At 47.5% G+C, this 12581-nt stretch overlaps 1 protein-coding gene and 1 long non-coding RNA gene across 8 annotated transcripts in view; both read left to right on the forward strand.

The window, feature by feature from the left end:
* CEP112 (centrosomal protein 112) overlaps positions 1–12581 on the forward strand; it is a 324857-nt gene that overhangs the window by 148311 nt on the left and 163965 nt on the right. For all 7 annotated transcript variants that reach the window (XM_055574950.1, XM_055574952.1, XM_055574955.1 and 4 more), the window contains 2 exons: positions 1024–1131; positions 11345–11527. In XM_055574950.1, the coding sequence (XP_055430925.1) occupies positions 1024–1131; positions 11345–11527 (291 nt within the window). The remainder of the gene's footprint in view (positions 1–1023; positions 1132–11344; positions 11528–12581) is intronic.
* LOC129648536 (uncharacterized) lies at positions 7122–9706 on the forward strand. Its single transcript, XR_008712770.1, has 3 exons — positions 7122–7469; positions 7613–8382; positions 8532–9706. It is a non-coding gene; the product is annotated as an uncharacterized LOC129648536 (long non-coding RNA).

Raw genomic sequence — 12581 nt, forward strand, 5'->3', positions numbered from 1 at the left:
AGTCCTCTTTCTGTTTCTGTGGATTTGACTCTTCTGAGAGTTTAACACAAATGAGACATGGCCTTTGCTGCCTGTTCTCTTTCACTTTGAAGACTGTTTTCAAGACTCATCCATGTTGTAATGTGTGTTAGTACTTCGTCTGAATAATGTCTCATTGTATGGATATGCCGCATTTTGTTCAGTCATCAATTGATGGACGTTTGGGTTGTCTCCGTTTTGGCAGTTACACCATGAACATTTGAATACAAGTTTTTCGTATGGATTATGTTTTTCATTTCTCACCTGGGAGTGGAATTCCTGGTTCTTAAGGAATCCACGGGGTTCACTGTGTCATCTCTATGGTTAATCTTTTGAGGAACTGTGAAATTGCCTTCCATTGTGGTTGCATCATTTTATATCCCCACCAGCACTTGTGGGGATCTGATTTCTCTGCGTCTTTACCAATCCTGTTATCGTCTGGCTTTTTGATTACAGCCATCCTAGTGGGCGTGAAGTGCAGGTTGCTATTTTGACTTCAAATTGCCTGATGCCAGTGGCGGTGGGCATCTTCTCATGTGCTCGTTGGCCATCGGTGTATCTTCTTTGGAGGCATGTCTTCCAGTCCCTTTGCCCAATATTAAATTGGGTTTAACTGCCCATTTATTATTTATTTATATATTGTAGATGCAAGTCCCTTTTCAGATAGATGGTTTGCAAATATTTTCTCCCATTCAGCACACAGCAAGGCCTTAATAAAACCTTGTTGAGTAAGTATTTGGATGTTCAAAATTGTATTTCTGTCACAGTATTATTGTCACAGTAGAGTTTAGCCAACTATATGCTGATGATAAATGCCCTGGTTTGAAACCATTGAAGCCTATCAAGAGAAGTGGGCACAGCTGTCTCCATCTTATCGCCCTTAGATTCAGCATTACGACTCGTGAGGTGTTGAAAATCCATCATTTTAATAAATGTGCGATTAACAAAAATAGGCACTGCCATTTGTCACTTAAAAGTGTGATATTTGATTTTTAAACTTTGCAGATGGAAAAGGTGGAAGCAGACCTGACTCGGTCCAAGTCGCTCCGTGAGAAGCAGTCCAAGGAGTTCCTGTGGCAACTGGACGACGTCAAGCAGAGATACGAGCAGCAGGTGCGTCAGCCCCGAGGCCCTGAGGCTGCCATGCGCTCGTCTCCTCCACGCGCCCCGCTCTAGCACAGCGTCTGCCCGGCAGAAATACTTAGGATAGACAAAGAGTGATTCCCTTTGTTAAATTAATGAATTATAACAAATAAATTAGCATATAAATAAGTAGCGCAGATTATAAGAAAATCTTTAATGTCCCAGTAAATAAACTGGCAAAGGAAAGAAAGATATATAAGAAGTAAATTGAGTAAATGACCATGTCGAAATATCTTCAGCCTTGGTGTTAATAAAAATGCAAATTAAAGTGATGTACCATCTAAAGTTGACAAAAGTTTTGTAAAATTGGCACTTTTATATATTGCTAGTGGCATTTTAAGTTCATGTACCCAAAAAAATTTCTGTAGCATCTACTAAGAGTCATGAAAAATGTTTACCTTTTCCGGCCCAATTATCCTTAACCTTGAAAATCAGACAGAAATATTCAAACAATGATGTTAATTATTTTTTAGGTGGTTGATTCTTTTCTATATGCTCTACTTTCCACCCTGTGATAGTCTTTTTAACATGACAGTCCCTTTTTTTAGGGTAAAAATAAATTTATATAAACTCCTTTGAAAGACTGTTAAGCTTCAAAGGCTTTTCTCAGTCTTAGATTTGAAACTGTACCAGATTTTTCTCTTTTATAGTCTTGGTCAAAAATATTTAATAAGGAAAATTGATCAATTATTTAAAGGATTCATACTATTAATAGAATCCATACACTATTGCATCAATTTTTCTTATTTCATTTTCATGAAAAAGAAATTATATAGATGTTTGACGAGTGTATAATAGGAATTTTTGGAAAACCACTCAAAGATCTCTGAGGTCAGTGCAGATTTAGCCTGTTTCTCTTCCTCCTGTGTTGTGAGCTGATCATCAGCACCCTTGCTGAGAGTGAAGCTTCCCGACAGTCACTTATGAGGCAGGACTATGAGTTCCGAGGTGTTAGGAGAACATTTATTGACCTGATAATATACAAACTTTTTAAAAACCCCTTTTTAAGCTGAAAATTCTATCAACCAGAATGGTATTCCCCTGACCACTCCAAACTGCCAACGATTTAACGCTGGAAGTGTATCATGAGGAAAGATAGGCACAGAGTCGTGTCCCCGTGAGCCAGCGCCACCATTTTCCCTGAGGGCAAGCCAAGCCGACACCTCTCTGTGCGCAAGCGGCCTTGGGGAGCTGGGGAGCTGGGGAGCTGGGGAGCTGGGGAGCGGGCAGGGGCGGAGGGCGGGGCTTCGCTCAGCCGTGGGAGGGGCCCTGGGTGGGGGTGGGGCGGGGGCGGGGCTTCGCTCAGCCGTGGGAGGGGCCCTGGGTGGGGGTGGGGCGGGGGCGGGGCTTCGCTCAGCCGTGGGAGGGGCCCTGGGTGGGGGTGGGGTGGGGCGGGGCTTCGCTCAGCAGTGGGAGGGGCCCTGGGTGGGGGTGGGGCGGGGGCGGGGCTTCGCTCAGCAGTGGGAGGGGCCCTGGGTGGGGGTGGGGCGGGGGCGGGGCTTCGCTCAGCCGTGGGAGGGGCCCTTGGGTGGGGCGGGGGCGGGGGGCGGGGCTTCGCTCAGCCGTGGGAGGGGCCCTCGGGCGGAGGGGGTAGGGCTCGCTGTGGGTGCATCTGTGGGGTGCGGGGGCTCAAAGGCCAGTTACCACAGCCTCTGTGGGGTGCGGGGGAGGCCGGCTCTGAGTGACCAGGGTCCCCACACGCAAGATTTCCAGGTGCGTCGCACGGCGATGAGGTGCGCGTAGTTACCGCCTCCACGCAGAGTAGTTAGCAAACGGGGTCCGGAATCAGCTTCTGAAGCTTTAAACCGCTGAAATTAAGATTGTTTACTGGGACTGAAGGTAAAATTCCACACTTCCTCTCAGACAGTCGTCGGCAGAAAGTATGCGGCGGGGGCTGGGTGGGGTTGTCGGGGACTGAGTGACCAGGAAAAGAAGAACCTGGGACGATGGGCAGTGGAGGGTAAAAGGTAGTCTCCGTGGATTGTCCACCTATCAGGGTCAGCTGAGGAGTAGGTCAGTTCTGGTCACTGCGTTTTAAGCAGGATGATGAAAAATGCAAGCATGTTCAAAGAGTTTCCAGAACTAAGGACATGTAGGGTTAGGTCAGAGGAGTATTTCAAGAAGTAAGGATATTTGCCAAGAGAGGATGAGACTTGGGAGCATTGCACGTTATGTATTTTTAAATTCCAGGCCTGTAATAGGGAAGTCTTATGGTTGGTCTGTGTGATGAAAGTCACTCAGTCATGTCCAACTCTGTGCGACCCCATGGACTATAGAGTCCCTGGAATTCTCCAAGCCAGAATAGTGGAATGGGTAGTCGTTCCCTTCTCCAGGGGATCTTCCCAACCCAGGGATAGACCCCAGGATTCTTTACCAGCTGAGCCACCAGGAAAGCCAGCCTGCAGTCATGAGGACACGCACCAGGCCAGTCCCATTTCTACCTGCTTCAGACTTCAGCCCCTTCCCGTCGTCATGGTCGTGCCGAGAGGCAGGTCCGTTGTCTGTTGCTGCATCTCCCAGTTGTGGAGACTGAGCTCACCTGGGCAGGTTACTGGCCAGAGGGGCCACCCAGTGACCAGGTGACGGGGTTGGACGTGGACATGAACTTGAGTTGTGCTCTTCACGCTAACATACCCCGGGGTGTCTGGGGACAGAAATTGAGCCTCTGTAGTGAAGTGAAGTCGCTCAGTCGTGTCCGACCTTTTGTGACCCCATGGATTGTAGCCCACCAGGCTTCTCCATCCATGGGATTTCCCAGGCAAGAGTGCTGGAGTGGGTTGCCATTTCCTGTTGAGCCTCGGGGTGAATGGTATTGTGGGAACATTTTGAATCGTTTCAAGGTTGTTCTTTCCTAAAGGCTTATTCCCATGTGCAGTGGTTTGTCTCATGAGAAAGTAAGTTTCCCTCCTGAGTGTGTGGAGGTGACTGTCCTGAATGCTGGGGGCAGAGGGTCCCTTCCAGGTCTGACATCAGTGACCATCCGCACCTTCCATCAGACCCTAACCCGCCCTGTGTGGCTCTGGACAACTGCAGGCGGCTCCGAGTCCTTTACCTACACACCTTTCTACACCCACCTGCCTTCTCTACCTGCCATTCAAGTGCAAGGATGACAACTTTCACGTCATCTTGTCTTACTTTTCTGAAGAACGCACAAGCCTTGAGTGTTGTGGGTGCAGCGTTTCACTCTGGAAGGAGATGTACATGCCGACCACCAGCCCCGGCTTCTCAGGCCCGGGTAGCCAAGCCCTGGGGTGCATGAGCGCTCAGGTGGAGGGGCTGACACCTGCGTCTTACAATGTTGGACTCACTTGATTATTTGGTGGGAAAGCAAAGTGGTTTTACTATGGAGGTAACGTTCATATTAAAACAAACAGAGACTTTTCCTGTTTTGTAAAATGCACAGTTCTCATGAATTTTGCAGGATAAAACAGGGCATTTCAAAGCAACTTGCAGTTTGCAAAGGCTGCTCCAGGCTGAGCCCTCAGATCCCGGGGGATACTATTCATCTTCGCCGCTGCGAGGGATGCTTTGGTGGAAAAGTTTTAGAAGCACTTATCCGGTCTAATCCTCACATTTTATAATGAGGGAGCCCGCATCCAGAGGAAATGAATGACTGGTGCCTTCTGGGCCTCAATTTCCTTACTCAGTGCGACTTGTGAGCCCCTCCCACGTAGAGAGCCCAGTGCCAGGAACTGTAATGAAGTGAAAAAAGCAGAGTGGTATTTTAAAACATTTCAGCCCAAACGCAGGCCTAACGTGTGCAGATGTGGTGAGACAACATCAAACACATGGGATAAACACTCACACAAATATCCTGCGAAGCCCAAGCTTTCATCAAGATTTCCTGTTTCTTTCCTGTATGACCCGTTGGAACAGAGAGACCATTCTAATTGTCTTCACAAGCCTCACTCAAGTTGGAAACAAACAACAAAGCAGGCATGCTAGGATTTCCTGAACTGTGGAGATTCTTTTTTTTTTTGGCAATTCCAGCATTTCATTCTTTAATCTTATATTTTGTATCTTCTCTTTTCCCTGCAAAGCCTTTAAAGGGAAATGTAGTTCAACAGATAAACAAGTGGCCAGATTCTCCAGGAAGACTAAACACTTACTGTTGAGGATGATTAAAAACACTGGACAGCCCAATCCTTACACGACACCACTGTTTGGAACAAAATGTTTTGGTAGCAAAGACAAGCCAGGAATTATAGAAGATAAGAGCGCAACTGGGACATTTGAAGATCAGTTGAGATGTTTTAGAAACAGCATGCAGTTCCCAGTTTTTTCTCTGTAAATATTACCTAGATTTTTTAGGTGATATAACCTGAAAACATGGACCTGTTTTGAATCAGACTGTTAGTCTCCACTGGGAAAGGACACAGCAGAAAGTGAGGGTGGAGACAGGGAAGGGGGCCCAGCGCAGGGGGCGGCACCCGTGGGTGGGGGCAGGGCTGGGCCTCAGCTGTCGGTGGGGGGGCACCAGGCACAGAGGTCTGTGATCTGCAGTCGGAAAGCAAGGGTGTTCTGACTCCTGAGGGCTTCCTCTGTGCGACAGGGGAGAAGACCATTTGTTGACACTGAAGGCATCAGGTGGACAGGGGAGCCAGGGCGGGCGGAAACTGTCTGAAACGACGCTGGTGATGGCAGGGCTGATCTGACAGCAGCAGCTCAGTGAAGTTTCTGTTGGGTGGCGAGGCCTCAGGTGAGGTTAGTGACCATGGATTTGCAGGTCTCCCTAAAAAGTCTTCGAAAGGGATTTCTGTGTAATTTATTAATTTCTATGTCTAGTATGCCCCTGTTTTTCTGACGTATTGCTCACCTTATCATATTCTCTTAAAAAAGTCTTTCTTTCTCGGTTATCCTCTTCTAAGTTTGTAATAATCTTTGAGCCTCAGTTGCGGTCACTGGACTCCCAGGTGGTGATGAAGACAAGCGCAGACCCTGGTCCTTCAGATTCTCTCCTTCCCTAAGCTCCTGACCCAGGCATGCAGCTGCAGTGCGCAGCACAGATGGTTCCCTCAGGTACCTGGCGTCCTGGCGTCCAGACCGCGACGTGCTGGGAGCCCAGGCTCACGGAAGCGCGTTGGCCGTTGGTGAAAAATGCCCAATGCCCCACCTCCTCTTCCCTTTTCCCCCACCTTTTCTTGGCTTGGAATTGTTATTATCTAGGTTTGTACAAATGGCACCTTTCCCTCAAGTGGGATTGAAGGGGGCAAAGATGAATGTGGTTTTTCTTCAGGGACCATCACATTAAGACGATTTACTTTAGGGATACCTTATTTTACAAGGGGCTTCCCTGATGGCACAGTGGTAAAGAACTTGCCTGCCAATGCAGGAGACATAGCAGACTCGGGTTTGATCCCTGGGTTGGGAAGATCCCCTGGAGAAGGAAATGGCAGTCCACACATGCCATTTTGCCTGGAGAATTCCATGGACAGGGGAGCCTGGTGGGGTACAGTCCATGGGGTTGCAAAGAGTTGGATACAACTGAAGCAACTGAGTGCTTTCTGCACTTGAGTAAATAGAAAAACTATTCTATGATACTAGAAAAACGTTTCCTAAGTAGTGAAATGGCTCAGCCATGATTCCACTCTCCAGGCTCCTTCAGCGTCTGAGCTCCAGTCCTGTCCTCCGTCACTTAACTCACGTTTCCTGAGCAGCCTCTCCGTGCGCACACTGCGCCGTGCTGCGATGTGACGGTGTGCACAGCGGCGTCTGCCCTGGTGGTGGGGAGCCCACGGCCCCCCCGCCTGAGGACGAAGTGTGAGGCGAGGCCGTGACCGCCGCTTGGAGACGCAGCGGGACACCGCATCTGAGTGCAGGGCCTGCTGCACGAGCGTGTCCTTTCATCTTAGATGTTAGACGGACGAGGCTTGCTGATGATGTGGAATGGCGCGTGAAGGAGAGAGGGGACTCGGGTTTTCCAGCTGAGCGACCAGGTGAACAAACAGTTGTGACAGACACTGACTCACAGAGAGGAAGTGCCCGGACTGAGCTGGGGACGCAGCGACAGCTAGACGTGGGGACCAGAGGGAGGAAATGGCAAGAATGCCGAGAGCAGCCTGGGGGGCAGCGGTGGGTGGGTGCAGCTTCCCTTGCTGTGCACAGCTGGGCCACAGGCTGGAGACGAGGACCTGAGTCTCCAGCGGTGTAGGCGTCGCCGGACGGGAGGCTGGATGGAGGCCGACAGCTGAGTGCTGCGGTGGCAGGAAGGTCTGTGCCCCTTGATGAGTCCAGGCCAGGAGAGCAGGGCAGCAGCCCAAGCAGCGCAGGGGCAGGACGGGAGCAACCCCTCTGCCGTCCAGCGCCAGGTGTGGTGGGGGCGGCAGAGGCTCGGGGGGCGGCCGCCCCTCCTGCTGAAAGCCCCGGTGGCGGCCAAGCGGTGGCCGTCGGGGTGCTGGGGGACCCCTGGGGTCAGAGGAACGTTGTGCTCAGGACCTCTGACGCTCTCCAGGCTCTGGGCTCTCACGTTTGCATCCACTTGACCCAAGAGCAGAGATGGTTGTGTTGCAGGGCGGCTCTCCCCAGGGCTCCCAGCTGGCAACTCCTCTTCCTCCTCCTCAAGCCAGAGAACAAGGAGGGCGTTCCTTCCCACCTCCTGCAGCTGCAACTCATCGCACACCAAGGCTTGCAGAATGTGGTTTTGTCATCTGGTTACTTTGAGCTCATTTCAGCTAATATTTTGTACTGTAATGCCTCCTTTTTTATGTGTTGGGTGCATTCTGTCCTGTCTGTAACTTCCTCCTCTGGCTTTGGGATTTCTGCCTTTAAGGTGTATTACTGGGACAGTTGACCTTCTATGTATTGTGTACTGAGAAGTAACGACTTGCTGCATCCCATTTGTCTTTTAAAATAAGATTAATTAACAGGTTAATAATATAAGATTACTAACAAGTCTTCAGGTAGTACTGGAGAAGAAAATGGCAACCCACTACAGGACAGAGGAGCCTGGCAGGCTGCAGTCCCAGTGATCACAGAGAGCCGGACACGACTGAGTGATGAACAACATCAGCAGGCAGCATTTGCTCGCACTGAGCTTGCTGTCGAACAGTTCCGAGAACTTAGGGTTCATATCCGAGACCCTCAGCAACTTGGCCGTCCAGCGCGCCCGGCCTGGTCCCTCAGGCCTGGCGTATGCTCCTGCCCCAGGCACTTGTGTGACGCCTCCAGTGGAGGGAGAAGGCCGTGGTCAGACTGTGTGGCAGGATCCAGTCAGAGGGCGAGGTCTGTGCCTTCAGGGGCCTCAGAATCCCGGCCGGAGTGTGCCAGGGGTGTGTCGTGGGTGGAGCACCATCCTTCTTGGTCTCCTGTTTGATGATTCCTTGTGAGTCAACCTTGCAATTTCTATGCAGTGCAACCATTTTCTCTCCCAGACCCAGCCCCCGCTGTCGAGTCCAGGATCACAGAGGACTGGCCACCAGATGACTCGCCAGTTTGCTTTCATGCCCGGCCAGTTCCAGGCCCACCACTCAGTGAGCACTGAGGTCTTCGGTGATGGGCCTCCTCCCCCCGGAGCACTGACACAGAGAACCTGCTGAGACTTCTTGTCCTCCCTGCGGATGTCGTCTGCTGTCCCATCCTCCACACAGTCCCTGCCGTGCCACCTCCTGGTCACCATGAACTCTGTTACACGTGACTGTGGTCAACTAGACGTGTGCAGTAGCTCCAGGTGAAGGGACGTGCGGCTTCAGTTCACTGTTGAGACGTGCCCACGTGCCAAGGACATGTATCTACACTTAGGGGCTGGGCTGAATTTTAACACAATCCACCTCGATGCTGGCATTATGAATATTATCCTTAAGATGTTCCTGAAACATTAGGGTTTTTCTCCTGGACTCCACTGTTAATCTGGGGAGGACCCCCCTGCCTGAAATTGATGACACTGAGGAAAGTAAAGGGCTTGTGACGTCTAGAAGTTGGTTAGGCAGCACTGGATTGGGTGGTCAGGACTGAGCTATTTCACCTGCAAAGGCTCTGCAGCCTGGAGACTGTTCACTAACCAGCCTCACTGAGCAAGCAGCCCCTGACACAAGAACAAACTGTTTGAATAGTTTAGTTTATGAACAGCTATCTTTAGGCTTCAAATGCCATTATCTCTCTTTCATCTGTGCCTCGTTTTGAAAATGAATGAACTGAAATGTGAACATGAGCAGGATCCCTTCCCGCCTGTCGGAACTCCTCAGATAACTCAGCGTTTCTGTGCAAGGGCGCTGGTCATCGAGCCTGGAGCGTGGCTGCATGGTTGCGAGTCCCTCAGCCAGTCCCAGTCTCACGTCTTTTCTTGGGGGAGGTCTATCAGTTACTTTTCCTTAGAGTATCGTAAAATATTTTGCTTTCTATCAATTTTGAATCACACCCATTCTCTTCATTTTTTTTTTTTTGAGACTTTTGAGAATCAGATCTGAGTAGAACGTTTTAGCTCCTTCTATTTCCTTCTTACATGTTTAAATCTTCTACTAAAGTATATAATTTCATTACTATAATGCTTGATAGTATAATACTGAGCAGGAATAATAATGTGTCCAAGACTATTCTAAAAATATCCCAACTCAATAATTCATATACTTGGCTGCCTGAAAATGATGCAGTAATGTCAATAAAATTTTAAATTCTCTTTTTTGTTGGGATTAACATTGTAGTTGTGTGACTCACAGAGTCAACATGCACATTTATTTTAAATAATCATAGAAAACTGTTCCACTTGGCATAGTATATAAGGAGAATACTTATATTTTTCTGTTTATTGCCTATAATGGAATAATATGAAGAAAAAATCTGTCATTTTTAAAAGACATAAATTCACTAGCATGCATCTTTGTTCTCAGATGCAAAATAAAAATTTCCATATTATTTTATATGCTATCTTGTTTGATATGTGTGTGTATTCGAGAATTAGGACACTTTCTTCTAAATAGTAGAAAAAATGAATGAGTGAGCAGGAATTGATCACTGATTTTCCCACTCTCAAAGAAAAGTCACAATAATAAAACCGTTTTGAAACCTACATTTAAAAGCACTTTTAATCTGCATTTTGTTTCTTAATTTGCAATTAGAAGATGAGAGTGTTAAATCTCCAAAGAAAATAGCTCCTGAAGTGCGGTGTAGGCTGCACGCCTGGAGAAATGAATGCTATAGCTTTAAGATAAGGTAGTCTGGTGATTCAGCGCACGAAACTAGATCCATTTGGAGCAGGCTCCTACTGTTAGCTTTTTTGAAGATGGATTCTCACGCCGAAAATAACGCCACATATTCTCGATAACAGCAGTTTTCCCCCCTGAAATCCACCAAAACTGAAGAAAAATCCAAGTGACTGTTCCTCGCAGCTGTGTGGCCTGGAGTTCACTGGGGAAGCTGGCGTCCTGCAGTCCCCATTCAGCACCTGCTTCAAAGGCAGCCTGGCCGGCTATAGTGTGCGGGCCAGGTAGGGTGCCATTGTGTGCGGCCCGGAGGATTAGTATCAAAGCTGCGGCGACCAGGCCCTCGGTCTCCGGCTGCCACTCAGTCTAGCGGGGCGCGGCTCAGACCAGCCAAGGTCACCGTCTCCAGCGTGGAGTGGACTGGGAAAGCACCCTGAGAATGGCGTGCTTTTTATGAAATCATGGCGCGGGCTGGCGGCACAGCAGGTGCCCCCTGGAGCACACCACATCTGTTTGTGTTGGTGTCCCGTGGCTGACAACGAGATAATAGAGCTTTGAGATTTATCATTTTATTTTAAGAAAGACAACTGTATATACAATAATCCAGATGCGTACTTAGCTTCGATCTTTTATTTGAAAACCATAAAGAAAACAGACCGATTTAATTGATGTTTTTACGTGTATATATTTAAGCAAAAAGCAAAGTGTACTGACTATTAACCATTTACAACCGTTGCTGGTCAGTGATACCCAAATTCTTGGGGAGGAGATACCTAGCATTCGACATAATTTTTTTTTTCAATGTTCAGGCATTTGTGTCAACAGATTGTAGAAGGATTTACTGAATATGCCCAACTGTCTTGAATATTGGGAGGTTTAGATAAAATCCACCCCCCCCCCACCCAATGAGAGTATTTTAAGGGTGAGGTAATGATGACGCAAAAAATAAAATTTTCAACTTGGGCAAATTAGAGAAAAATTAAGCTGTCCATGAGTTGTCATGACGACAAGGATGTTCTGTTGATGAACTGTCCTCATTGTCCAATCAGATAGTAGAGCTGAAGCTGGAGCATGAACAGGAGAAGACGCACCTTTTACAGCAGCATAAGGCGGAGAAGGAGAGCCTAGTCCGAGACCACGAACGGGAAGTCGGAAACCTGGAAAATAAGCTCCGCGCTGCCAATATGGAGCACGAAAATCAAATCCAAGAGTTCAAGAAACGAGACTCACAGGTAATTACCAATGATATTTGATAAAACGGGTATCCATTTTTAAACAATCATCAGAGCGTTTCATGTTTTCTTATTATTCTTGTTGGTGCACGCTATTTGATCATTTGCAAAACTGACATATAAATGTGATTTTTGTTTTGTTTTGTTTTCTCCCCACCCCCCCTTTTTGGGAGGATGAATAAGGCTTTAACTACAGAAACCACAGGTAGCCAGATTAAAAATCCCATGGCGTGCTATAACTTGGCCCCTTTTTTATAATCTTGTCTCAGTTCCTTTCATGATGGATTTTTTTTAAGGTATCTGCCCCTTACCCCTCCCCTCAGCCTTAGCAAATCCCTAGGAAATGTATCAGCCTCACTCCTTGCTTTTTGTTTTAATCTCTGTAGGTAATCAAGCAGCTGTTTTAGTATTTGCTTTTCCTTCCTAGTGTTGCTTTTTTCCTTTAGACTCTATATTTGATTAGATTACTGTGATGATAATTGATAAAAATGCCTCCAGAGAAGGGCTGTTTCCCACCAGGTCTGTCGCTTTCTCCTACATGCACACACACACGCCTCCCAGCCTCATCTCTGTAGTCCCTGTTGGAAGCCATTTGGCAGAATAACCCCCAGCTGTGGTAGCATTTGACTCTTCAAACTTACGGATGAAATGTGCACTGTCAGCATGGAAAATTATCTTTATAAATTTCAGATGAAAAAAAATCTTATTGGGTATGTTTCTTTGTGGCACGATACACTGTTTAGGGTATATATAATCAAAGGCCTTTAGTGTGTCCTCTTGGGGAGGTCGCTGTGAAATTTCATTAAAGAGAAATTGAAGAGCAATTCGTAACAATAAAAAGATGATTTTCTCTTCTAACAAAACCATATCATCCACAAGGTCTAAATACCCCTTTCCCATTGAAATCTCACCATATTATCCACACCCCTCACAAGCTTCTCCTCAGATACATTCCTCCCCAAATAATATAATTTTTAAGCAAACGAGATAGACCTTGTATTTCTTTTAAGATGTGTTTAAACAATTTTATAATTATCTGAAGGTACAAATTGTA

The sequence above is a fragment of the Bubalus kerabau genome, chromosome 4 (genome assembly GCF_029407905.1).
Source record: "Bubalus kerabau isolate K-KA32 ecotype Philippines breed swamp buffalo chromosome 4, PCC_UOA_SB_1v2, whole genome shotgun sequence".
Taxonomy (NCBI): Eukaryota; Metazoa; Chordata; class Mammalia; order Artiodactyla; family Bovidae; genus Bubalus; species Bubalus kerabau.